Source organism: Morus notabilis, unplaced genomic scaffold, assembly GCF_000414095.1.
Source record: "Morus notabilis unplaced genomic scaffold, ASM41409v2 Scaffold109, whole genome shotgun sequence".
Classification (NCBI taxonomy): Eukaryota; Viridiplantae; Streptophyta; class Magnoliopsida; order Rosales; family Moraceae; genus Morus; species Morus notabilis.
Window position 1 is genome coordinate 242,377 of NW_010363046.1, and position 26,516 is coordinate 268,892.

Consider the following 26,516-nt stretch of genomic DNA (forward strand, 5'->3'; position numbering starts at 1 on the left):
GTACCGAGTAAATCAAAAGACATAAATCCATAAATAGGAGTTTGTTAAGAACTCAGGATTAAGATCATCCTATATATGACCATCAGTAGACTCAATCAGAATTTCTATGCTTAACGGAAATTATTAGAAATTCATATTGTGTCTGTGTCCTTGTTCCACATAGTCTTATTATGCGAAATACACTCATTCAATATCTTGCCATATTAACAGTGTGGATAACACCGTTCCATTCTAAATGGGAATGACATGTATTAACAATGTTTTAATTAAAGATTCCGAACTTTAATTAAATTCATCATGAACAATGTTTTTGATTATTATCCTTAAACACTATCCTCTCGTATATAACACTTATATACTATGTTTAAGGTTACATAAACAATCACGGAATTTTCATTTGATATTCATAAAATATTCATAAATATATGCACATAAAATGATGAATAAACTCTTTTATTAATTAAATAATAAATATCCTATTACATCTCATGCTTCTAGGACACTATTCCTTTGAGGTTTCAATTCCAATCGTGCCACTAACTTCACGTAGCCCTAGCCCCGTTTGCCTTTGAGGTTTCAATTCCAATCGTGCCACTAACTTTCTCATCAAAATCAACAATTTAGAGTTTGATCTTTCTCACCAAACATTCTCGTTTAATTATATGCAATTGTATCATATTAGTGTGCCATAGTTCAAAATCAATGTTCATAAACAACTCTTAATTCAAGTCATGATTCTTTGACAATGGAGACTTATTCCGGAGAATCGAATGGGAAACAAGGATTCATGTGGCTAATCCACTCATTTTGAATTCTCAAATGAGGTTAGGTCAATCCCACATTGAATTTCGTGGTCAAAACAGGGTTTCTAGGCTGTTTAGGGTCGGGTTTAGTGGGAACCGGTCGACCGGTGACAGAGGAGTGTAACTCCACCGGTCGGCCGGTGGAGGGGTGACCGGTCGACCTTGTGGAAGGGTGACTGGTCAACCGGACTGGTCGACCGGTGGGGAAAAATCCCAGGGCCAGCCATGGCCGACTCACAAGGAACAAAGCCAAAACCTGTAAATTTTGGGTTCGATTTTGACATATTCTCAAGGGAAATGTATATATCAAGTTTCAAATCAACAAATGGGGTCCAAAGAATCAAAACCCCTAATTTTCATCAAGGTTTTCATAAAATCCATTCGAAAATGAAATTTAAACCAAAAATCACTAAACTCGACTAAAACGAGTTCCATAAGGCTAAATCTGAAAATCCAAAGTAAGTTTCAAAGAGTTTTACCTCGATCCAAGCTTTAATGTTGAAAATTTCTTGAAAACCTCCATTTTTGGTTTAGATCCGGCCCTTGAGAAAGGAAACTTTGAGAGAGAGAGATGAACGGGAGAGGGAGAGAGAGAGAGAGAGAGCTCGGGATAGAGAGAGGGAGAGTGAGCTCAAGAGATTGATAGGGAGAGAGAGAGTGTGTGTGTCGTGACAGAGAGTGAGGGAGAGTAACGTGAGGAAGAGAAAGAGAAAAGAAATAAGGAAAAAGGAAAAAGGATAAATAGAAGGAAAAGAAAATTGGGAAAAATATTAAGGAAAAATAAATAAGATAAATAGGGGTGAAATTGCAAATACCAAAAATAAATGTAAAAGTTCATGATTAATTAAGAAAAAAAATTTAGGCACACTAATAAACCACAATTATCATAATTAAACAAGTTTAATTCCGGAAGGCGTTACAGTAATCCTGTTGACGAAATTCCACCGTCAACAATTGGCGACTCCACTGGGGATCGAACCCAGAATATCTAGTTCATACGTTTCAACCCTCGAAAAATAAGATAGTCGGCGACCATGCCTCCAAGAAGGAGAGATACCACCGCCAACCAAGGCAGCTAGATGGAGGAAAACACCACACATCCGGCTTATGACGGGAGCGGGGAAAGCCAACCCCCGGCAGGAATTGAAGCTCCACCCCCAGATGTGTCGCAACCTGACCCAAGGCAGATGCATGCCTACCTCAATGCTCAGACAGACTTAGTGCGGGGGCTAATGACCATCGTCGAAAGAGTGGACAGAAGAAACTTTATGCCACCACTGGAAGATGCCCCGAGACCCTCAGGAGCAGCAATGGCAGGAAACCAAAATCCCGGTAACTGCCAAGGCGCTTCAGAAGGAATTGGGGACAGTGAAAATATGGGAGGCAACCAGAGACTTTGACCATCTCAATCTCTCGGCAACTGTCGGAGGGCCGCCAGACGCCAAGCTCAAGAGAGCAGAGTGGCAGAAGACTTGCAGAACCCCGAAGTGCCGCCTCAGAATCGAGGTGGAAATATCCCTGGAGATTTGGGGTCAGTACGAGAAGGTGGAAACCCAATTGACAGGTAGGATGCATGGGGGGAAGGAGCCTCTAAAGGGGGCGGCTCCGTAATCTCGACAGAGGAAGCGCAAGCCATCATAGAACGAATGACGAGCTTAGAAGAAAAATTTACGGGTGATGTTACTAGCCTAAAGAAGAACATAGGATAGGTGGCAGAAGTGGTAAATGTCGACATCACTCCCAGTCAGATGCATGACCACCCATTCACCGCGGAAATCATGGCGCCGCCTCTTCCAGACAAATATCGGTCGCCACTGATCCCACCATATGATGGCAGAGGGGATCCAAATGATCACCTGGAAATGTATACAGGGCACATGCTTCTACATAGGTATGCAGAAGAAATCATGTGTCAGGCCTTCTGAAACCATCTGACAGATTCTGCCCGAAGATGGTTCAGAACGCTTAAACCAAGCTCCATTTCTAGCTGGAATGAACTAAAAGAAGCCTTCTGCCTCCAGTTTATCAGAGTGAAGAAGTATGTCCCTCCAAAGTAGAACTTAACGATGATTTACTAAAAACTGAACGAGTCATTAAAAGAATGGCTTGCAAGGTATGGAGAAGCTATCGCTGCCACAACGGATATGACTGACCGGGAGGCCCTGATAGGGACAATGTCCAGCATGAAGAAAATCACTCCCTTCAAAAGGGACCTAAACTGGAAGCCACCGTTGACTTACAAAGAATTCCTAGCACAGGCGCAAGGATACATCAACGCCGAGGAAGCTTACGCGAACGACCTTGAACACAGGTCCAACAAAAATAAAGGAACTAAGCAAGGGTCAACTATAGGAAAGCAAGACGGTAAAAAGCGATGAGGCAACGGAGACAAGCAACCTGCCTCAACGTCGAACCCTCTATATGCCAAGAAGCCGAGGCAAGACAAAAGCTGTAAGCCTCGACCTTTTCAGAGGTATGACTCTTACCATGAACTTACTATAAGGGTCGAAGAGGTGTTCAACCAAGTCGGACGAGGGAATCTGTTACGCCGACCCGAACCTATGAGGTCGGACCCAAGTCGAAGGAACCAAAACAAATATTGCAGGTTCCACGGCGACGTCGGCCATAACACCAACGACTGCGCCAACCTTAAGGATGAAATAGAACAGGTGATCCGTGAAGGAAGGCTGCAGGAGTTCAAGGCAGAGCGGAGGCCAAGGAATGACGGTCACAACGGCCAGAATGGCGGTCGACGCCGAGAAGAGAATCGACGACCAGAGGACTGAGAACCTGTCGGCATCATAAGAACAGTTCTCGGCGGTCCGTATATTAGAGGAAACTCGAGAAGGTCCCAAAAGGATTATGCCCATGAGGCTAGAGGGGTATACCCGTAGAAGTTTTGGAATCTCTCAACAGCAAAAATAGCAAAGTACAACAGTGCTGATGTGGCATTCAACGAAAAGGATGCAAATGGGGTCCACTTCCCCCATAATGATGCCTTGGTAGTACAAGTGATAATCGGGAACCACACTGTATGTAGAATCCTGGTGGATAACGGGAGCTTAGTGGACCTCCTATACGCTGATTGCCTAGAAAAAATGGGGGTCCCCAAGGAGCAATTAGAAAAGACATCCCGACCGTTATACGGGTTGACTGGGGATTCGGTCATCCCCCAGGGGACTATCTGACTATCAATAACCGCAGGGGAGAAGCCTAGGCACACCACGACAATGGCTAACTTCGTGGTAATAAAGGGGGGCTCACAATACAACGCTATAACTGGAAGGCCGACCCTTCAGGCGTTAAGGGCAATAACCTCCATTTACCACCAGAAGGTTAAATTCCCAACTCCGAATGGCGTGGGCGAAATGAAAAGCAATCAATACGAAGCTGGAGTCACCTACTCCGACGCCCTACGTGGGTATGATTAACCAGGGAGGCAAGAAGCCAGAGTGATCCATCAAGGTGCCATGGAGGACATAGACCCCCGAGTTCAAGAAGAAATCACATGGTCTCAATCAATCGAGCAACTAATAGAAGTCCGGGTGGATGAAGATGAGCCTACAAAAGTGTTGAAAATAGGTTCAGACCTAACTCCAGCGCTTAGGATTGAAGTTGAGGGTTTTCTCAAAAGGAACCTGTACATATTCGCCTGGACTCACGCCGACATGAAAGGGATCGATGCCAAAGTTATGTGCCATACATTAAACGTCGACCTTTTACATTCCCCCAAATGACAAAAGCGCTGACCAATGAATCCCGAGAGATACGAAGCGCTAAAAGAAGAAGTTGACAAGTTAATCAATAATGGATTTATTCGGGAGGCCCACTATCCTAGTTGGGTTTCAAACCCCATTTTGGTAATAAAACCCAACAGGACGTGGAGGACATGCGTCGACTTCAGCGACCTAAACAAAGCATGCCCAAAAGATGGTTTTCCACTCGCCCGAATAGACCAAATGGTCGACGCCATAGTTGGCCATGAGATGTTGAGTTTTATGGATGCCTACTCCGGCTACAATCAGATCCCCATGCATCCATCCGACGAAGAGCACACGTCGTTCATTACCAACAGGGGCCATTACTGCCACAAGGTAATGCCCTTTGGTTTGAAAAATGCAGGGGCAACATACCAAAGGCTCGTGAACAAAATGTTCGCCAAACTGATCGGGGCAGATCAATGAAGGTGTACGTTGACGACATGCTGGTAAAGAGTGCTAGGGCAGCTCAGCACATTACTTATTTGGAAGAAATGTTTAATGTGCTAAAAAGGTACCACATGAAACTGAACCCCTTAAAATGTGCCTTCGGGGTTGGGTCCGGAAAGTTCCTTGGTTTTATGGTCAGTAACCGAGGAATAGAGGCCAACCAAGAAAAGATACAATCCCTGCAGGATATGAAGTCTCCTACAAAATCAAAAGAAGTGCAAAGGTTGACAGGATGTATCACCGCACTTAACAGGTTCATATCAAAGGCAACGGATAAATGTGTTCCTTTCTTTGACGCCTTGAAAGGAAGCAATCACTTTGAATGGACTCCACGATGCGAGAAGGCTTTCCAGAAATTAAAAGAGCACTTAGGCATGCCCCCAATTCTGTCAAAACCCATCCCGGGCGAGATGTTGAGCCTATATCTCTCCGTATCTGAGTATGCTGTGAGTTTCGTGCTTATCAGGAATGAAGAAAGGGTCCAGTTGCCAGTCTACTACGTAAGCAAGAGACTATTGGACGCCGAGTCTAGATATTCCGAAATGAAACAGCTAGCTCTCGCCCTGATGATAGCTTCGAGGAAGCTTCGACATTACTTCCATGCCCATACAATACAGGTCCTCACAAATCACTCGTTAAGGCAAGCACTACAAAAAACCAAAACCTATGGTTGACTCCTCAAATGGTCGGTAGAGTTAAGCCAGTTTGACATCAAATATGTACCACGAGCAGCCATCAAGGGACAGGCGTTGGCCGATTTCCTTACAGAATTTTCTCACAGGCCAACGCCAGCTACAAACGAAGAAGCTAAAGCAACCGAGTGGAAACTCTACGTGGACGGGGCGTCGAGTGAAGCCAGGTCAGGCGCCGACGTCATGCTTATCAGTCCAAAGGGCCACAAGATCACCTCGGCAGTACCATTCAAATTCAAAGCATCAAATAATGAGGCTGAGTATGAAGCATTGATCGCGGGGTTGCGATTGGCAAGTCACTTGAAGATTCAAAGGATCAGCATCTTTAGTAACTCTCAACTAGTCGTCGGGCAAGTAAAAGAAGAGTAGCAGGTGCACGACAAAAGAATGGGGGCGTACTTGAGAAAGGTAAAAACAGAACTCATCAAATTCAAAAGCTATGAGATACTACAGGTACCAAGAGCTGAGAATACGAACGCCGACGCTTTGGCAAAATTGGCATCCTCGAAGGATTCCGATGTACTGGGAGTCGTCCCCATCGAAGAGCTTGAGCAGCCGACTATTGATGAGAAGGACGAGGCCTTAACCATTCAGCCAGACGAGGGCTGGATGACACCCCTCATCTAATACTTGGCAGACGCAAAGCTACTCGACAACAAGGAGGAGGCCAGGCGGGTCAAATACAGAGCAGCCCGATACCTGTTGTACAATGGTATACTATACCGACGAGGCTACTTAATGCCTTTACAGCGGTGCCTGAATGGCGCTGAGGCACGAGAAGTCCTTCGGGAGATCCATGAAGGAGTGTGTGGCAATCATACTGGGGGGCAATCTCTAGCTCTTAAGGTTTTGAGGCAGGGGTACTATTGGCCTACGCTTAAAAAAGACGCGTTTCAATATGCTTGGCGTTGCGATAAGTGCCAAAAATATGCCACAATTCCTAGAGCACCCCCAGAGAACCTAACCCCCATTCTCTGCCCATGACCTTTTGCCAAATGGGGGATCGACTTGATTGGACCCTCACACCTCGCGCCAGGGGACTTTAAGTTTGCAATCGTCTCAGTAGACTACTACACTAAATGGGTAGAGGTGAAAGCTCTTACTACGACCACGGAGGCAACTTACACTAGCTTCATATGGAAAAGCATTATATGCAGGTTTAGAGTCCCACATTCGATCGTATCTAACAACGGAAAGTAGTTCGGCAACGCCTTAACGCGCAAGTTTTGCAATAATTTGGGCATTTGGAAGGACTTCTTAGCGCCAATTCATCCACAGTCCAACGGCAAAGTTGATTCCGTCAACAAAATTTTAAAATACACCCTAAAGAAGAGGTTGGATGATTTAAAGGGAAAATGGGCTAAAGAACTCCCAAAGGTCTTGTGGGCGTACAGGATGACAAGTCGAACTACCACGGGTGAAACACCCTTTTCCATGACATATGGCGCAGAGGTGGTACTCCCCATCGAAATCACAACGCTGACATTAAGAACTGTTGCACATAACGACGATGCCAATGTGGAAGCAATGGATGGAGAGCTCGACCTCTTGGAAGAAAAAAGGCTCGAGTCTCAACTAGAGCTCGCCACTTACCAACAAAGAACGGCTCGGTACTATAACAAAAAGGTTAAGCAAAGAAGGTTTGTCCCGGGAGACCTAGTACTAAAAAGGGTGACACAAAGTACGAAGCCAAAAAACACTGGTCCCCTAGGCCCGACATGGGAAGGACCCTACCGCATCCGGGAGCTGGTACGCCCAAGAACCTATATATTGGAAAGTCTGGATAGAAGGAAGGTTCAACATCCATGGAATGTGAAACAGCTAAGATTGTATTATCAATAAGTGTATTCCTTATGTGTTGTAGTTAAGATTAGCCTTTCAATAATATATGATTCATTCATTGTGAAATTGGTCGAATACGAAAAGATCAAACCCTGAGAAGACATGCCTCCTGCAAAATTAAGATTTTACAACAGGCATGGGGGCAGTCAAGTCAAATGGGAGTCTACATCCTACAAAACAAAGCAACAAATCCACCAGATTCTTAAAAATCTGCCAAGCCCTAAAGGGCATCTGGACGGTCGACTCTTCCAAGGAGGAGAGGCTTCGAGACCAGATTCTTAAATATCTGCCAAGCCCTTTAGGGGCATCTGGACGGTCGACCCCTCCAAGGAGGAGAGGCTTCCATACTAGATTCTTAAAAATCTACCAAGCCCTAAAGGGCATCTGGACGGTCGACCCTTCCAAGGAGGAGAGGCTTCTAGACTAGATTCTTAAAAATCTGCCAAGCCCTAAGGGGCATCTGCACGGTCGACTCCTCCAAGGAGGAGAGGCTTCCAGACCAGATTCTTAAAAATCTACCAAAATCCTAAGGGACACCTAAGCCATCGACACCTTCAAAAACCGACAGAAGAAGGCTGATAGAAATTCATACATTTATACATACATATATAAATAATAACATCTACATTGTTTAAAAATAAAAACTTTTATTTTGTTTTGGCATATTACAAAAATTACATCTCCTAAGCCTTGTCGCCATCGCCAGCATTACGATCTCGCCCAGCTAACCCATTATTACTCTCGCCGCTAGGAGAATCTTCACCATTAGAAGGAGGATCATAAAGGAATTCTAGGTTGAGGCTAGGGAGGTGCCTATTGATTCGGGCAACAATTTGCTCACTAATGGATGACATGTTTTTAGCGCGCAGGTCATAAAAATTGTTTGAGGATTTAAAATCTTCAACAGCCTTGGCCGCGACATCAGAATTTTTTTTAGCATAGTCTACAGAAGCCAGGAACTCCTCGACACCCTCCTTCTTCCCCAAATCATAGCCCTCCTGCTTACCAAGATTATATCCCTCCTTGCGAAGGGCTTCTTTGGCATTAGCAGCCTCTTGGCGAACAGAAGCAGTCTCCTTCTGAGCTGGCTCCAGGTTAGCCTTCGCCACCTCAAGCTCCTTAACGGCAAGGGTGAGCTTCTTAGAAACTTCAGCCTTATCATCCCTCGCCTTCTTAAGGAGACCCTTTAGTCGCCCCTCAAGCTGATCCATTGTCATACTCTTCTCATCGATCGCGACCATCTCAAGATAATTAAGGATGAAGAGAGAGAGGGACTGCCAAAAATGGGGAAGCTGTTAGAAAAATACATGTGTATACGCAGGTAGAATCCACCAACAAAAAGGGGACTTACATGGATAGCGGAGGAGATTTACTGACGAGCACGCTCAACCAAAGGAAGGTGAGAAGCAGTCTCCCAGTTCTCCTCAAAGGACTCATACATAGCCTGAAAGAGGGCAGAGAAGCGCGGAGGCATGTTCAGCGCTGCATCAATCTGCACCCAGGAGACATCGGTCACAACAAAATTTGGGTCCAGCACCCTCTGCTCGGGAAGCAATAGACGCCCTGGCTCTGAAGGGGCGTCAGAAGCTTCGGCGTTAGTAACATCAATTATTGGCGTAGGCTCGGGTACTGTAGGGGTCTCCTCTCGTCGGGGCCTCTTTAGTCTCGGCATTCCCTGTGCCGACGCCTCAGCCTCGGCGGGCTTTGTCGAGGAGACATCAGCGCCAGCAGCTTTGCTCGATGGCCCACGAGGTTTCTTCTTGGAACGTCTCTTGTCTCCAGGGATGCGCAGACTAAGGGTCTTCATCTTTATAGCAGTCGAAGCCTAAGTAAAGAAAATAATAAAAATGAAAGAAGGAAAAAAGAAGGGAGAGAGAGTTGACTGACTGCCGGCGGTAAACCGGAAAAAGTCGTTGAGGGTGTCAGTGTTGGCAGGGTCAGGAAGGGATAACAGAAGGCCGGAGTGCTCTAGGTTCTTCCACGTCAAAAGGGTATTAATATGACGCTCGTCCTCTGAATAGCTGAAGGCCGTCTCCACCCGGGTGAGCCTGTGACAAGTAAGCTGGGGATGATCTTGAGAAACTGCACAAGGAAAATTAGGGTCAGCGGTGTAATAACCTGACGACAATATGGTAGACGGTCGAAGGTACTCACTGAGCATCCTAAAAGACCTTCTCACCCTCGCCCTCTTAAAAGGCATGTCCGCTAGATGGACGTCGAACATGCCTTTTACCATAAAAAACATTGGCTTCCATCCGTGAGACGACGATGGCAGCCCTTTTATTAGCCTACCAAAGTGCGGTTCGATCACCCATAGCCACCCAAAAAATACCATCCCTCGCATTTGGGGACTTGACACAACTTATATACAAAATGAAACTCATCCAAATGGAGCTCTACGTCAAACTTTATGTCCCAAAGAATCCACATGATGGCGAAGATATACCAGAAGTTTGGCGCCAGCTGGGTAGGGGAGATTTCATAAAGGTTGTAATAGTCCTTCACGAATGGATGAATGGGGAGAGTCATCCCCGCAGTAAAAACCTAGGTATATACGGACATATACCCCGGAGGAGGTTGACTTGCCATGTGGTGAGGGTCGGGCAAGAGGAACTCGAACCAACGACTATCCACACTCCCTTTCTGGTACGCATGGACAATGTGCCTATCACAGGTCTTCGGCGCCATAAAGTCGGCGGTAAACGACGGCCGATCCTCGTCCGGCCCTACCGACGCAACGGGAACATCTGTTGACTTGCCACTAATCCCAATGGCAGAAACACCAACTAGGGAGCTGCCGGAAGAAGAAGCTTCAGCGGTATTTCCCTCATCATCATCACCGTCGATCATTCGGTCGACGCTGTCTCCATCATCCCGTGGATCCGGGACATAGCCTTCAACATCCCTTATGAGGGAGTCACTGGCATTATGAATAGAGGGACATTCGGCAGCTGGAGACAGATCCGGCCTTACCACATGTACTCCCCCTCGACGTAGTCTTCTCTTAGGTGCCATTACTGTTAAGAAAGAACTTAAGGTTAGTCCTACAAGTCGTGAGGAGGAGAAATTAGTTCAGGATTTTAAAAAGAAAGAAAACGAGTCCTATTTGACTAAGACGCCGACCATTCAAACAAAACAACGACATTCAAACGTAACGACGACTGTTCAAGATAAATCAACAATACCAAACAAACCCGAAAACTGCTCAAAATTCCTATGGCTATTCCGAGGTAACGTGAATAAAAGTCAGAACAATTTCCAAGCTCCCATTATACCGTTTTCTACTTGTTTCCTTCTAAAAAGTCAAAGAATCTACTAGGAGCCATGATAGATGAAACACGATAGAAGCATGAAGAAAGGACGGAAAAATGCTTACCAAGAGTTAAGAAGCGAGACTAAGGCACGAGCGTTAGGAAGAATATCACCGAGGAAAGCAGAAAGTCCTGGGGCAATTTCTACAGAGCTTTGGCAAAACAAAGGAAAAAATTGAAAAGGTTGGCTTTCGAGCGCTTATAAATATAACAGCCTTCAATCCCCAACCGTTCGATCGTGTGTAAGCATATCCGATGGCGGAGGCATAAAGATCAGATCCTACGGTTGGGGGAAAAGCGAGAATCTGAAAAGGGTTAATCCAAGGGCCCAGAGTTGTCCAATTTAAAAGACGGGCCACGTCAGCATGGAAGTAGGACCAACGCGACGTTTGCACTTCTCGAGGCAACAGGGCCATCATGACTCAGGTTCGGAGTTAGGTTTCCATACCCGAGGCAGACGAAAGGAAGCACCAGTGCAAAGTCCCAACCTAGCTCGAGGCCATCCAAAGGAAAGCCTCGACCTGGGGGGCAGATGTTGTACGGGAAAATATGCTTTAACACGTTAGACAACGATAGTGCTCCACGTGGCCCTGCCATAACCACATCAGCAGACCGTCGACCTGTCATACCGCTAACCCCATGAAACCTCGGTGTTCATCTGACCCATATGGGGATGTCTCGCTAAGGTCGACCGTGAAAGGGCCAGCTGGAAGCCAACCGTATAAATGAGGGGCCCCCTGGGGTAATGTCTGCGTTTGGGGGATGTCTGTAATACAGGCATTAATTATGACGGTGGAAGGTTGTTGGGAGTGTAGAGCCGTAATCTAGGACTAATTAAGGTGAATGAACAGTCCAAAAGGTGATTAGTTGGCTATGGGTCTAGGCCTATGAGACAGTAGGCACTCGAGTGCTAGGTCCACAGAGGAAAACCACTTCTGGAAGTAAACTTGGGCTATAAAAGAGGGGCAAAGCCCTAAGCTCAGGGGGGTTTTTCCTTTTTTTACACATGTAATCGGAGAACAGAAAAATATATACAAAAAGATACAGTGGATGTAGCTCTTCATTAATAGAGTGAACCACTATAAACGTCATGTGTCCATTTATTCAAGCATTACATTCATATTTCCTTCACCACAAAGCTTACTCAAGCACTTCACAAACGTAATTTCGAATATACATCCATATTAGGCCGGTAACCCTACAGGATACCAAAGAGGTAACCCGGTGCAATCCTGTTGACGAAATTCCACCGTTAACAGGCAGGTTGCAGATCATTTGACCGTTCCCATCTGCTTCTTCATAATCCTTTCTCCTCTACCAAAAATTCATTGCAGATGTATTTTCCTCCAATCTTTACATTCGGAAACCCTAGCCCACAAACTTGATGAATCCGATTTGCATCATTTTTGTTTGCCCTTCAAAATGGGGAAATTTGTGGGGAATCCATCGGTGCGGTGACCTCGGTGGGTAAACATCGTACTTCGATGTAGAGGCAAGAGTTCACGCCATAGAGCTCTCCAGTCGAGACATCAAACCTACTTCCCCTGCCCCTGTCGTCGCCGGTACCTCAGACTTGTTCTTCCTTCCTCGCGTTTAGGGAATCTCCAAGAGGATCAAATTTCCTCCTCCATATGCTCAAATTCGGTAAGTATATAACCAATTTATTGATTTATTTGTTCGGCGTTTTGTTATTTTGAGTGTGATCTGCATTTTGTGCGCTTTGTGATTTTGAATGTGATATGCTTTTTGTGCTTTAGTTTTAGTTTATGTTCAAAGCACCTTGAGATAAATCATAACTCTATTATTCAAAGCATCTTTCCAGTTTATGTTCTTTAGTTTTCGTTGTCTGTGGAGATGCTAGTGAGGCTTTGATACTGATGAGTAGCCGTATCTGTAATATCAAATGATTATCTTCATTTGAAGACAATTTATCCCTCCTTCAATGTTTAGTGCTCAATAGCCAGAACAAACCTTAATAATCGGTCCACTTATAATTCTCTCTCAGTTGGATTAATGAATCGTACAATTGAAAATGATGACCCAGTGTGTAGAGTTTGGTTATACATATATAAATATACGTAATGCAAGTCACTCATCGAGAAAAATTTGTAACTCTCAACTTTCAAATACAAGGAATAGTTTAACTCTTGAACAAAAATAACATCTACCACTTAAATGCAAGTAAAATGTTGAAGAGACCAACCTGAGATCTAAATTTTGGCATGAATATTTTTTACTATAGTATGATTTTAGAGGTCTAGAGTATATTATAGTCTCTTAAAATGTTTAAAAAGGAATCTTAGTTTGTGATTTATGCTTGTTTGATCGGATATGAATAATTTAGAACACAAAAGGCTTGAAAATATTAAGCAAACAATCTTGTATTTCTGCCCTGAAAGCAAACAAGAAAAGATTAGTAGATCAAATTTCAAAATGAGCAAGAGACATCTTTCTCAAGCCAAGCAGTGGATCATAATTCTGTCATTGTGAGTTTGCCTATGAGGTGATTTTGGATTCAGAAACCTGTAAGCAGTACTAACCTTATCTGCTTCCACATTGCCGGATAATGACAGCCTATTTGTTAATGTTTTTGGTGGCCTTTCGTGTTTGTTTTAGGTGAAAGTACTCTTATGTGATAGTTCATTTATGACTGCACTTTCTTGTACATGTTCACCGTGGCTATGATGATTTATTTGTATTTAATGGCCTAGTTCCTTATTATGTCGAGTGATATTCGAAGGTTGGCCAATTATTGGTTGCTGGTTTATCCAATTACTCTTACAATTCTGTTGAGAACTCTTGGTTGGTATGGTTGCTTTACTTCACTCTGAATGCCTTGCTTGAGCAATATGCCGAAGTTAGCAAAACCTTGGTAGCATATTGGTTGCCAGTTTATGCAAAAACTCATGGCATAGTGTTTGTTTGAGCTATTGACCATTGGTCTTGCTCACTATATTTGCATTGGATTTAAGGTGTACTGCAAACCTACTAATCAGATTAATTGAAGTTAAACCTTGGTAGCTTATTTGTCCTACCCTAGGATAATGCTCTATAATAGGACGATGAGGGCCATTACACAAATCTGAGCTTCCTTATTGGTATTGTCAATACTTAGATGGTGAGAATGAGAGATAGAGATCTAAATTGGAGCCCAGAAGTTGAGGAGCAACTGTTTAGACGTCTAGGTGAGTTTAATTTATTGAACTCTGCCGGTACCACCCCGAATCGAGAGAAATTCACGCAATGGGCAACGGAGCTAAGTAACCATTTCAGCGACCCACTTAGTTGGGATAAAGTTAAACAAAAAGCTGCGAGGTTGAAAAAAATGTTTGAAGTAGAGTTCCTACTTCGGACTACTACTGGCCTTGGTTGGGATCCAATTGAGAAGAGACCAACCTGCACTGATTAATATTGGCAACAATTTGTCACTGTAAGTTTATCGTATGTTTTCTGTAATTGTTTTATGCCGTGCTGCCTTACTTTATCATTGAGGAAAAGGGATTTACTCTATTATTTTGATTGTCATTATTACTGTATATGCAGAGCCATCCTGAGGTTGAAAGGGCAAGAAGGAAGCCTTTAGCGGACTACGATTTGTATTACTGAACATTTGTGAATTCACGTGCCACTAGTGTAAACGAGTACGACCAAGATGAAACCCCTATAACTCCACCATATCCCTCAGAACTGATCCCAAGCAGTCCCATTGACATTGACAGAGGGTTCCAACACTTCAATGATACAGTCGATACTTCATATACAGAAATGAGGCATGGTGTAAGCGGTGGTGGCCGAATCCCAATGTTGCCTCACACTCCCATTTAAATAATAAACAGTCGGCTAGAAACAGTCAAACACGTGTGCCAAACTTCATGGAGCGTGCAGTGGATCACCTAGTGTCATCTATTGAGGACCACGGTCGTAAGCGTGGTAAAAGTTCCACCACACCGAATAAGGAGACGTTTGAGGACAAATGCATTGATTTACTTGGAGAGTTGGAAATACCTCAAGATCAATATCTTTTCATGTTCAACTTCTTGACGTCACATGCTACACTTCAGCGGCCATTTTTGCGCATGAAGGAGCACCACCGCTTGGCTTGGATCCAACAGACGATGGAGCAACATGCAAATCAGCAAGTGCTGCCTCCACCACCACCATTCATGCCTGGACCACCGCCGCCGTTTCAGTCTAGCAATCCAATGAACCAGCATTTCTCACACTCCTTCCATCCAACTGTCCACACATTCCAATCGACCACTAGTAATTTTCAACCATACATGCCACCAAACTTTCCACCATATTCCGGCCGAAATGGAAGAGATAGCGGTTGACATCCGCATTAAAACGTTGTTCTATTATTCTTCTTTATTCTTTTTTGTAATTCATTCCTTGCATTCTATGATTCAGAGACATTGGTATTTGAGCTTGTTTTAGACGTCTAATTAACATTTGGTCCAGTTTTGGACATTGTCGGACTTGATGTTGTTTAATGAGTATTTATTTCTGCTTGACTTATAATAGATGACTATGACATTTAGAATGTTTGTAAACAGGTGATGATGAAATGCTTTAATTTGCATAGTTATTAAACTCCTAAACTTTCATGTTATTAGTTGGAAACTTTGACAGATATGGATCACCATAGGAACAACTGTCCAAGGGACTCTAACGCATCAGACAGCAATAGTGACGATGAATTTTTTAGGGTTGTCGCTGCTGCAACTTTGTTATGCATTGGATATGTATATAGAGAACCATCACGCCGAAGGCACACTTCTGGCTGGGGAGGAGGCTTAGAGTGGATTACTATCTCAATAGGAGTCCAGAAGTGATATACAACAAAGTTCACATGAGTAGTGATGCTTTTAGATGTCTATCTTCTATCCTTGAGGAAAGGGGATTACTGCAACCGACAGTCAACCTTAATGTTGACAAGCAATTATTCATATTTCTTACAATACTGTGTCAAAATCAAACTAATAAGGAGGTGCAGGACCATTGGCAGTGCTCGGGATCCACGGTATCAGAGTATTTCATGAAAGTACTTGAAGCGGTTTGCCAATTAAAAACAGACTTCATACGGCATCCAAATTTTTCTATCGTGGATCCTCACATAATTGCAAGTGGAAACAAGTATTCACCGTGGTTCGACGTAAGTGATGAACTTATTACATAATTTTATTTCTCTACTTCATAACTTTAGTCACATTTTATCACAAAATGAGTTTAACTAACACATAACATAATAACGAACGTAATCTTATTAATTTGAAGGATTGTGTTGGAGCACTAGATGGTACGCACGTTTCATGTGTGCCTCTATGTGAAACGGCCAAACTTTACAGAAATAGGAAGGGGTACATGCTATCTGACTGGGAGGGTTCAACACATGATGCGAGAGTACTTGCGTCCGCCTTAGATAGCCCGCGGAAACGATTTCTGAAGCCACCATCAGGTAACTGGAACTATAACTGTTGATTGTGATGACTGTCATTATAACTGTTGAATGTGATTACTTATATTATAAATACATGTAGGAAAATTCTATCTCGTCGACTCGGGCTACGCAAACAACGGATGATTCATGGCACCATATCGGGGAACAACATATCATTTGCAAGAGTATAGGAATCGACGTGGTAGTGGTTTCCACAGTGAACGTGAATTGTTCAACTACACACACTCCCCCCTGCGTAATGTAATCGAAAGAACATTTGGTGTGTGAAAAGTCAGGTTTCATATTTTGAAAAGTATTAACCGTTACCCCATTGAAAAGCAAGTTAAGGTTCTGGTTGCATGTGCTATAGTCCATAATTTTATCCACATGTACCATAATGGAGATAAACTATTGGACCAGTACTCACAAGATGGCGTTCCGGTTGCGGACATTGATCCCCATAATGTTGAAAAGGATATCAATGACAATAACAACCACGAAGGACAACCATTGAATTATAATCCAAAATTGGAGATGAATGCGTTAAGGGATGCAAGAGCGCATACAATATGGGCAGTGCACCGTAATCGTCGTACGCGCTAATAATAGTGTATGTAGAATTACGATATTAATTATGTATATATTGTTGTCTTTTTGCTCTCCATTTATAATGGAAACCGATTTCCTAATTTTTTATATGGTATTTTAATTTATTAAATGAAGAAAATGTCTACTTTGTTTGCAAATTTATTACTACTTATAGATGATTTACTTTTATTTATTCAGATTAAATTGCATAAAATCAATTTAATGAAAGAAATAAAAAAATTTTCAGAATACTATTCATAACTCGAGTATTAGTTGCAACAAACACAAAATCAAATAAATTTTAATCTCAAACTATAACTCAAATTTACACAACCAAACACAAACTCAAATTACAACTTCAACTCAAGTTATAACTCAAACTCAACTCAAGATCTACACTCAAATCACCTAACTCAAAAACAATAAAAGAACAAGCCCATAGATTTCAAACAACACAGTAATGCACTTCTAACTGATTTTTACATTATCTATAAATGCATAGATAATCACATGCATGGGTCAATAAGATAGATTAATCTTGTCATGAACATCGTGACACTTCACATACAACATAATGCAGTACCATATACAATACACACATCTTACCGTTTACATAATACGAAGAATTGGTAACCTAGCAGTAAAATTTTACATCCGACTCCATATCAAGGCCGAGAGTTTAAATCTTTTTTCCCACTATATCTCCCATTATTAATAGATATTAATCAATCCGAGGGCTTAAAATGAACCAAATAAATAAGAAATGTGTAATAAACAGCTATTTTATTGTTGATCAAATATATTTCTAGTTTCTACAAAATGATCACCAGAATGCCATTGCAAATAGATTTCTTTTAGCATTCGTGTCCTTGAATTTTGACTAAATTAACACGTTGCCTACTGAAATTTTAATCGGAATAAATCATGCATGAATTTAATAAAATTTTACAGTGTGCGCTAAATGGACATATAATATTAAAATTTAGAAAGAACACCCTCATATGGTGACATGACTATGTCTCCCAATATTAATAGATATTAATCAATCTGAGGTATTAAAATGAACCGAATAAATAAGAAATGTGTAATAAACAACTGTTTTATCGTTGATCACATATATTTCTAGTTTCTACAAAATAATCACCAGAATACCATTGCAAATAGGTTTCTTTTAGCATTCGTGTAGAGGTGTCAAACGTTCCGTATCGGGCCGGCACGACACGTCCAACACTAGGTCCGTGACGGGCCTGGCACGGCCCTGCACAGTGCAGGGCCGTGCATGAGCCGTGCCTGAGGAGAAAAAATCAAGCTCGCGGCCCTAGTCCATAAGGGCCAGGGCCGGGCCTGGGCCCAGGCCCTTCACGGGCCGGCCCAACAAATATATTTTTTTAAATTTAATTAAAAAAAAGAAAATATATCATATGCCCCCGAAAGATGTGATTTTATTGAATTGACATAATAGGAATATAAGTACACATAAATGACTGCCTCGTTAAAAACCTTGCCAAGTAAAATCCGTGGGGTGATCGGGACAAAACCTTAGCGAAGGAAAAGATAGTGCAATAGGAATAGTAAATTACAAACCTAAGTGCTTTCAAAGGATTCTGTTATTTCTAAGTTAGAAAAATATTTTTGCATTGAATCATCCGTGTATTGTTGTTTTCGTCTTCTGGCATCTTCCCAGTCTTTAACGCACATTTGCCCCTCCAAGATCTTTGGATGCATTATGCTTCTCTTCTCGTCAAGAATTCGGTTGCTTGCGCTAAATGCTTGCTCCGATGCTACCGCTGACACTGGAGTTGTCAGAATGTCACGAGCTATTACGGACAGTGTTGGAAAATGATTGGTCTTGCTCTTCCACCACTGTAAGATGTCTAGTTTGTCGTCATCGATTACAAAATTTACTTCAAAATATTTTACTAGTTCGGTAGACACTTGTGTTGATGACGATCCTGCTGTTTTTTCTTTCTTGTTCAAGACACTCCATGACGATCCTTTAGGCCCCGAACTGCTAGTTGACGTCGAAGTTGTTCTTTTTGACCTGTGTCGTATTTTGCTTCATACAAACTAAATACCTTTTCTAACATTTTCTTAGCGTCAGTAATAGTTAGTTGCATATCAATTCCTAAATTTTTGTTGTAGCAGTCATTAATGATTTAGTCCCATTTACTCCGCACCTAGGATCTAAAATGGTTGCTAATGCATATAACATAGGACAACCTGACCAATAACTTTTGAATTTAATTTCCATTAACTTAACTATGTCTCTAAAAAGTTCTGTATCCCTATAATAAGACACTATTTCTGAAACATTAAATAGTTGATGTGAAGCTAAATGTGCAGTAGGATAATAAACTCTAGAAAGTAATTCAGTAGCATTGTAAAAAACTTCTAGAAATTTTTTAAAAAATATTCACCAATTTACCAATCTGTATCGAAAATTAAAAGTTGATCGTTCTTACTATTTACATACGTTGTGATAAGCTGTGAATACGGGAGTGATGCCTTTAACATTAAATAGGTGGAATTGCACCTATGTCTCACGTCAGTTGGGAACTTTCTTGGGCGCATCTGCAGTTGAATTCTTAGAGCCGAGCTCCAGAACTAGATATGAATGATAAAGATTCTCTAATATTTGTTAGATTAGATGAAATATATTCAATTCCTGCCTGAACTACTAAATTGATTATGTGACACGCACACCGTTGATGAAAAATTTTCCCCCTAAACACTGGTTTTAAACTACGTTTAAACATGTTAATTGCAGCCATGTTAGCTGACGCATTATCAAAAGTAATAGTTAAAACTTTATCTTCTATCCCATAAAACTCAAAAATTTCCATTATTGTACCAAAAATAGATGATGCGTTATGAGAATATGGACATAAATGAAAACTAATTATTCTTTTTTGTAAAACCCATTCGTCATCAACATAATGCGCCGTGACACATAAATATCCAGTTTTATTACACCCCTCCCATAGATCAGAAGTGCAAGAGACAATAGCATTAAAAGTCCTAAAATTATCAACAAGAGATTGTCTCATTGCATAAAACACTTTCATGCAATCAGAACGAGTTGTGTTTCTACTTACCCGTTTAGATTGTGGGCGGAATGCCGTCTGGATGACTTCTTCGAACGACGCATCATTTGCAAAAGAAATAGGCAATTCGGCACTAGCTAAAAATTTAGCTAGTGCCTCACGAGCACGTTGTGCATCGTATGTAAAATTTTGCAACCCCTATGATGTGAATGATAGTGTTTGTTAGCGGGAGTCCACACTCCCACCTTGGTGCAACGGTAGACATACTTTCCAATGTCTATCCAGATGACCAGTACCCCCACCCTTTTTTATTAGAAAAGTGTTTTTTTACAATACTTACATACTGCACGAATTTCTATTTCACCTGTTTTTGGATTTGGTCGGGGCTCCTCGGTGAAATGCTGCCATGCCGGAGAAGTTCACGGTCTTTTTCCCCTGCTGCGTTCTCCAGCTTCTTCATTGTGCACTGAAGCATTATCTACCGGAGCATTTTCTGGTTCAGTGGGGGTGGGGTTGGGAGGCATTATTTCATCCTCAAAAAATGGCTCATCACCAAGCTCAGGAAGAGCAGTGAAATCAGGTTAGTTTGATGCGGCCATTTTCTGGAAATTGATTGAACTAAAACTTTGTAAATGAAAGAGCAAGAAAATGCGTAATCGCGAGAAAAAAGCTTAGAATCAAAATCAAAGAGACAAGATGAGAGATAGAATGAGAGTGAGATGAGAAGTCGAGAGTGAATTGTTGTGTGGGATTTATGGTGGAATTAAGGGGTTTTATAGGGGCTTTTTTGGGGCCATTTTCGGATTGTGGCCGTTGGGCCCTTCGCGTGCCCAACGATCGGCCCGTCACACCTAACGGGAGGCCCGTCACGGGCCAAACGGGAGGCCCATCACGGGCCAACCGTTGGGCCCACGAAGTGCCTAATGGTCACATTTAGAACGGTCTGCAAGCCGTTTGGCAGGCCTGGGCCGGGCCGAACAAGGGCTGAATCCGGGCTTGGGCCGAACTGGGCTTGGGCCGCGGGCTGATAAGCCGAGGCCCAACCCTAGCCCATTACACGTGCCGGGCCGGGCCGGCACGGCCCGTAACAGTACCCTACCGGGCCGTGCTGAATCCGGCACTATTACAGGCTGGGCATGGACGGCCCGGCCCATTTAACAACACTACATTCGTATCCCTGAATTTTAACTAAATTAACATGTTGCCTACTGAAATTTTAATCGGAATAAATCATGCATGAATTTAATACAATTTTACAGTGTGCGCTAAATGGACATATAATGTTAAAATTTAGAAAGAACATCCTCATATGGTGACATGACTATATCTCCCAATATTAATAGATATTAATCAATCCGAGGAATTAAAATGAACCAAACAAATAAGAAATGTGTAATAAACAACTATTTTATCGTTGATCACATATATTTCTAGTTTTTACAAAATGATCACCAGAATGCCATTGCAAATAGGGTTCTTTTAGCATTCGTGTCCCTGAAGTTTGACTAAATTAACACGTTGCCTACTGAAATTTTAATCGGAATAAATCATGCATGAATTTAATAAATTTTTACAGGGTGCGCTAAATGGATATATAATGTTAAAATTTAGAAAGAATACCCTCATGTGACATGACATACTCTGATCGTGATCAATTTCAATCTTTTTCTTCAATTGAATTCAGCATATAAAATATTTCTTTCTAAATTTTTAACAATCGTCATTGTTAAAAATACAAGTTTAAGAGGTCACTCAGTAATATTAAAAAAAAAAAAAATTCAGTAGGCAAATGTGTCACATACACTTTTCTTTTCCCCCTTTTTTGCTAGAATGTGTCAAATACACTATACAAATACAGAGAAGTTGATGCAACAATAAGGGCAATTCAAGAACTTCATCTTCAAGAACTTCATCGCCTTAGAGAGAGAGAGAGAGAGAGAGAGAGAGAGAGAGAGAGAGAGAGAGAGAGAGACAGACAGAGAGAGAGAGAGAGACAGAGAGCTGTCTCTATTAACGGTTCGAATTCGTTTCTCTCTGTCCCTCCTCACTCCCCACTACTATCGCTCTGAGTAAGCAATATATATATATATATATATATATAATAGATTATATCTCTTCACCTTCTTCTTCAAGTACGAACAAGTCTTTATGATTTCTGCTTCTGAAGGGTAATAATTCACTTGGTTCGTGTATGCATTTCCCAAAAACAAAATAAATAAATAAGAAATCTCCTTCTATCTTTTCTGTTTTTTGTTTCCCATTGTGTTTCCAATCTGTTACTGAATAATGCTTTCATTTCTTGATCTTGAATGCTTATTAATCTTCCATTATTAGTTTCTTGATTTTGTTTTGTTTCTCTGAATCGCGTTTCTAGAAGTTTCGAGAAAATGCAAACGAACGTTTCGTTACCATCGTCGTCGTCGAAGTTCCAATCGATCTTCAGACGTGAACCTTCCATGGCCTTCACGGAGCTCGATTCCGATTCTTCGATCTCTGCCATTAATGGAAACCGCCTCTACAACACTCTTCTGGTTCAGGACCGTCAGGAAATGGTGAACCGCCACAGCCTCTGCCTCCACCGCCTCCGTCGCGCCGCCGACGAAGCAACCTCTCTCCGTCGCGAAAACACTAGTCTCCGCTCCGTCAACGTCGAGCTCAACAAAAAGCTCCGTCTTCTGATCCAAGCATCCGTGCAGAATCGCCTCGGTTCTTGGACGATGTTTCGCGGAGAAAAAGGGACTGAGAAGAAAGCGATTCGGTTTCCGGAAGGAGAAACGAGAAACGAGAGGCGGACGAGCTCCATCGGAAGCGAGGACGAGAGATTCTCGCTGCCGAAGAGCATCTCTGTGAAGTCCGAGGAGTACTTGAGAAAAGCTCAAGCAATCGCAATTAATGGCGGACGGACTCGTCATTCGTCGCAGTCACGAATCCCCGCTCTGCAGAATGTTAAGGTAATTTCTCATTTTACTACTTTTTTTTTTTTTTGGGGTGTTCGTTGACAATGATGTTTATTATTATTGTTATTGTTGTTGTTGTTATTTGCTCAAATTATTTTCATTTTTCACGTTAGTGGTTTTCAATGATAAGGGAATATTATAATTTATTGCACTTTTTTTCAAAGTTCATGGACATAAATTATAAGTGTGTTTGGAATTAATTTTTATTATTTTTTAAAACGGTTCGTAAACCGTGTTTGTTTAGTAAATATTTTGAAAATGAAAATAAAAATAAAAAACAGTGAGAATAGTTTTTGTAAAAGAATTAAAAACGGTTAAAAGTTATTTTTTTCTGTTTTCATTTTCTAGTTCTTAATAGGGCCGTAAGAATTCAGCATGAACCCAACTAACTCGCCCTACCTAACCCAACCCAATCCTACTTGAAAACATAGTTTTTTTTTTTCGAATTCAAATAGGCCCAACTTGTAATGTGCGGGGCGGCATCCTATGACCCGTTATTCTCCTGACCGTGTGAAGATAGAGTGGTGTAAAAAAAAAAAAAAAAAAAAACCCTAATCACTTCACTAGTTCACTTCTCACTTCTCAATTCAGTCTCGCCTCCCCTCGCCTCCTCCTCAGTTCTCAGTTCCTCTTCTCACTTCTCAGCCACTCTTAGTCTCCGACTCTCCGTTCCTCTTCTTCTTCTCACAGTCCAATTCTTCCCCCAATTTTGACGCCCATGGTGAGTTCTTCCGGTGCTGCTTTTCCAGCTACACCTTCTTGGTTCATCCCCACAAGGTGCTTACTTTGCTTTTAATGTATCATTGTTTGATTCTTTTTTTGTCTTTGTTTTTGGTTTTTTGTTTGTTACCTTTTTGGTTGCTGGGAAATTATGGGGAAAGAAATAAGTTTATATATATATATATATTGGTTTATAAGAATCTTTTGCATGTTCTCTCATCTGGGTCCGGAGAAAAATTGAAGTTTCTGGCTTTGGACTCACAATGGTTAGGAATTTTTGGGGTCATGAGAGCTGTTGAGAATTGCACTTCAATTTTCTTTATTTCCTCTGTTTTTTTTTTCTTTTTGGCTACCAAATGGGAGTTATGAGTACTGATATCATAATTTTTTTTAATCCGGATTTGGTTGCTGAGAAAACATAGATAAAGTTAGATGGTTAATGACCATTTTAGTGGAATTAGATTGTAATATTGTTTCCATTTTTAAGTGAGACTTGAGACAAATTCTCGTTTAAAGGATGTGTATTTTTTTTACGACTGTTTAAATTCTGAGTTTTGATCAAGAATACCTGGAAAGTTTTCATTAGATTAATGATCATATTAATGGAAGTGTAATTTGCTTCCTGAGGTTTGTTTATATAGCTTCTTGGGCTCTGAAATTGGATCATATATATATATCTGGAAGGCTGAAATTTTCAGCCTACAATTTGCTCTAGTGCACAGGGGACACAGGGCTAACGTCTAGACCCAAACCGACAAACCCGCAAAACTGAGCCTATCCGAGGTAACCTGAAGGGTTACGGGTTTATGAGCCCAAAGGGGTGTTGCGGCCCAAATTTCTTTCACCCAGACCTGTACGGCCCGACTTAAATTTTAGGCCCAACCCGAACTTATCCAGCCGAGTTACACCTTACTTATTAACAATATTATAATATATTAATTAATAATTTCATCCCTACTTATTAACAATATTATAATGTATTACTTAATAATTATAACCAAATACAATTTTACTTTTTTATTATACTCAAAACAATATCTTAAAAAACCAACCAAACGTAATTTCAGTATCGGCTTCAGAATGATTCTCAAAACAATCTTATTTTTACTTTTATATTGAAAACAAAATCATTTTAAAAATGTTACCAAACGGGTCCTATGTTTTTTAATTTTCTATGTTATTGTTCAGAGTTTTTGGGATATTTATAATTGAATAAATCATGTTAATATCATTATTTTTTAATTTCTAAGTACTAAACTAAACAGTAATAATACGTTTCTTAGGAAAAATCCCACAAAATCGAAGGATCATGACCTCCAATATCACCTGTACTTTCTTAGTGGTACAGTAAAGATAAATTCACATGTGTCATATAATCATGTACATATCAAATAAATAATGTATTATATGAGCATTATCAAAGATTAATTTATTATTGTGGGTGTTCTTGTTGTTGAAAATTTATCTGGGATTAAGTTAATTTGGCATGTTTTATTACACATTACATGACGGATAAGTCATAAATATAGGAAGAAATCCTCTTTTTCTTTTTTAGCAACATGTAAAACTTTATAGTTTGATTTTCTAAAACTACTTCACCCAACACCTTTTTGGATATTAGCCTGAGATTATTGGGCTTCCCAATTTCCTTAAACATATTTAGTCAACATCATTGATCTTGATCCCCAACTGTTTGCTAATAATATTATTTAGTTAATCCACAATTGAAATGACTAAAAGGCAAATGCTTACTACGATCAATGGTCACTAACTCTATCACAACACAGAGAAAGGTGTACGTGGGTGGAGGAAAGAACAATGATCATGAGCCAATTGAAATAGAGGTGAACAGACAAGGCTCATTCAAGACAGAGCTGTGCAACAAATGGCAGGAAATGGGCAATTGTCCATATGGAGAGCACTGCCAATTCGCTCACGGCATTGAAGAGCTACGTCCGGTCATCCGCCACCCCCGCTACAAGACTGAAGTCTGCAGGATGGTCCTCGCCGGCATTGCCTGTCCCTACGGTCACCGGTGCCACTTTCTTCATGCCCTTGCTGACCAGGAACTGTCAAGTTCTGGTTTGCTCAAGCCCAGGGCAGTCAAGCTGAACAGGTAAAAAAAAAAGTGACACATTGGACATCACCTTTACAAGATGAATAAGGATGAGTCTATGACTGTGGACACAAGACCTTTGTTTAAGTAGGATTCCATAACATGTTTATAAAAATATTTTTGCGTCATGAAAGTATATATAGCTGGACATATATAAGTTACTTGAGAATAATTATTGTCATGTGAGTTAAGATTTTTGAGGGAAATTCAATTGTATTAGAGCAAGGCGTTGGAGCCTTGAAAAGTGGGGTTTAAGATATTTGAGCATATTCAGTATAGATGTGCATTTTTGAGCTCTCTCTATACGGCTATAACAATTGATTGTTGATTTAATCCTAAGTTTTTTAAGAGATTGATTTGTTGCCCTGACTTGCTGTTACTCCCAAAAATATAAGAGAAAGGATACAAATACCACCAGTGTATGAGTTTAGATTTTTATTCTATACTTTTTTATTAATATTATTTTTAGTCAAATAACTACATTCAGAAAAAAGTATTAATTAAGAGTAAGGAGTAAAAATTCAGACTCAAACGTAAGTTTAGCAATTTTCTTAAAAATTTACACTCGTACAGTCTCTGTTTTTGGTATGTAAAAGATGGTCATGTTTGGGGGTGTTTGCGGTCGGTTTAGACCCTTTTTTTAAAAACTACCGACCAAAATAAAAATATTTTTTTTCTTTTGGGTGATTTAATATTTTTGACAAAAACCAAATTAAACCAAATCACTTATAAGCGTTTTTAGGCAGTTTAATTTGGACGGTTTAAGCTTAATATTAAAAAAGTTTTCAATAATTC

At 41.1% G+C, this 26,516-nt stretch overlaps 2 protein-coding genes across 2 annotated transcripts; both read left to right on the plus strand.

The window, feature by feature from the left end:
* Positions 1–4,033: 4,033 nt before the first annotated feature.
* On the plus strand, positions 4,034–6,330 carry LOC112092580. Its single transcript, XM_024169110.1, has 4 exons — positions 4,034–4,224; positions 4,926–5,628; positions 5,716–6,057; positions 6,157–6,330. Exons 1-4 carry the CDS (start codon positions 4,034–4,036, stop codon positions 6,328–6,330), a joined length of 1,410 nt encoding a protein of 469 aa, XP_024024878.1.
* Positions 6,331–22,315: 15,985 nt separating this feature from the next.
* Positions 22,316–25,964, plus strand: LOC21400345 (zinc finger CCCH domain-containing protein 15). Its single transcript, XM_010103410.2, has 3 exons — positions 22,316–22,879; positions 23,477–23,662; positions 25,393–25,964. Exons 1-3 carry the CDS (start codon positions 22,316–22,318, stop codon positions 25,723–25,725), a joined length of 1,083 nt encoding a protein of 360 aa, XP_010101712.1. The 3' UTR covers positions 25,726–25,964.
* The last annotated feature ends 552 nt before the right edge of the window (positions 25,965–26,516 follow it).

Bases quoted from the DNA above. Each gene is read 5' to 3' on its own strand.
- LOC112092580 (XM_024169110.1), top strand. From the start codon at position 4,034: ATGGCTAACTTCGTGGTAATAAAGGGGGGCTCACAATACAACGCTATA. The intron at 5,629-5,715 runs GTCCTCACAAAT...GAGTTAAGCCAG, and splicing joins TCCATGCCCATACAATACAG to TTTGACATCAAATATGTACC. The intron at 6,058-6,156 runs GTAAAAGAAGAG...GAGATACTACAG, and splicing joins CTCAACTAGTCGTCGGGCAA to GTACCAAGAGCTGAGAATAC.
- LOC21400345 (XM_010103410.2), top strand. From the start codon at position 22,316: ATGCAAACGAACGTTTCGTTACCATCGTCGTCGTCGAAGTTCCAATCG. The intron at 22,880-23,476 runs GTAATTTCTCAT...TTCTCAATTCAG, and splicing joins CCGCTCTGCAGAATGTTAAG to TCTCGCCTCCCCTCGCCTCC. The intron at 23,663-25,392 runs GTGCTTACTTTG...ATCACAACACAG, and splicing joins TCTTGGTTCATCCCCACAAG to AGAAAGGTGTACGTGGGTGG.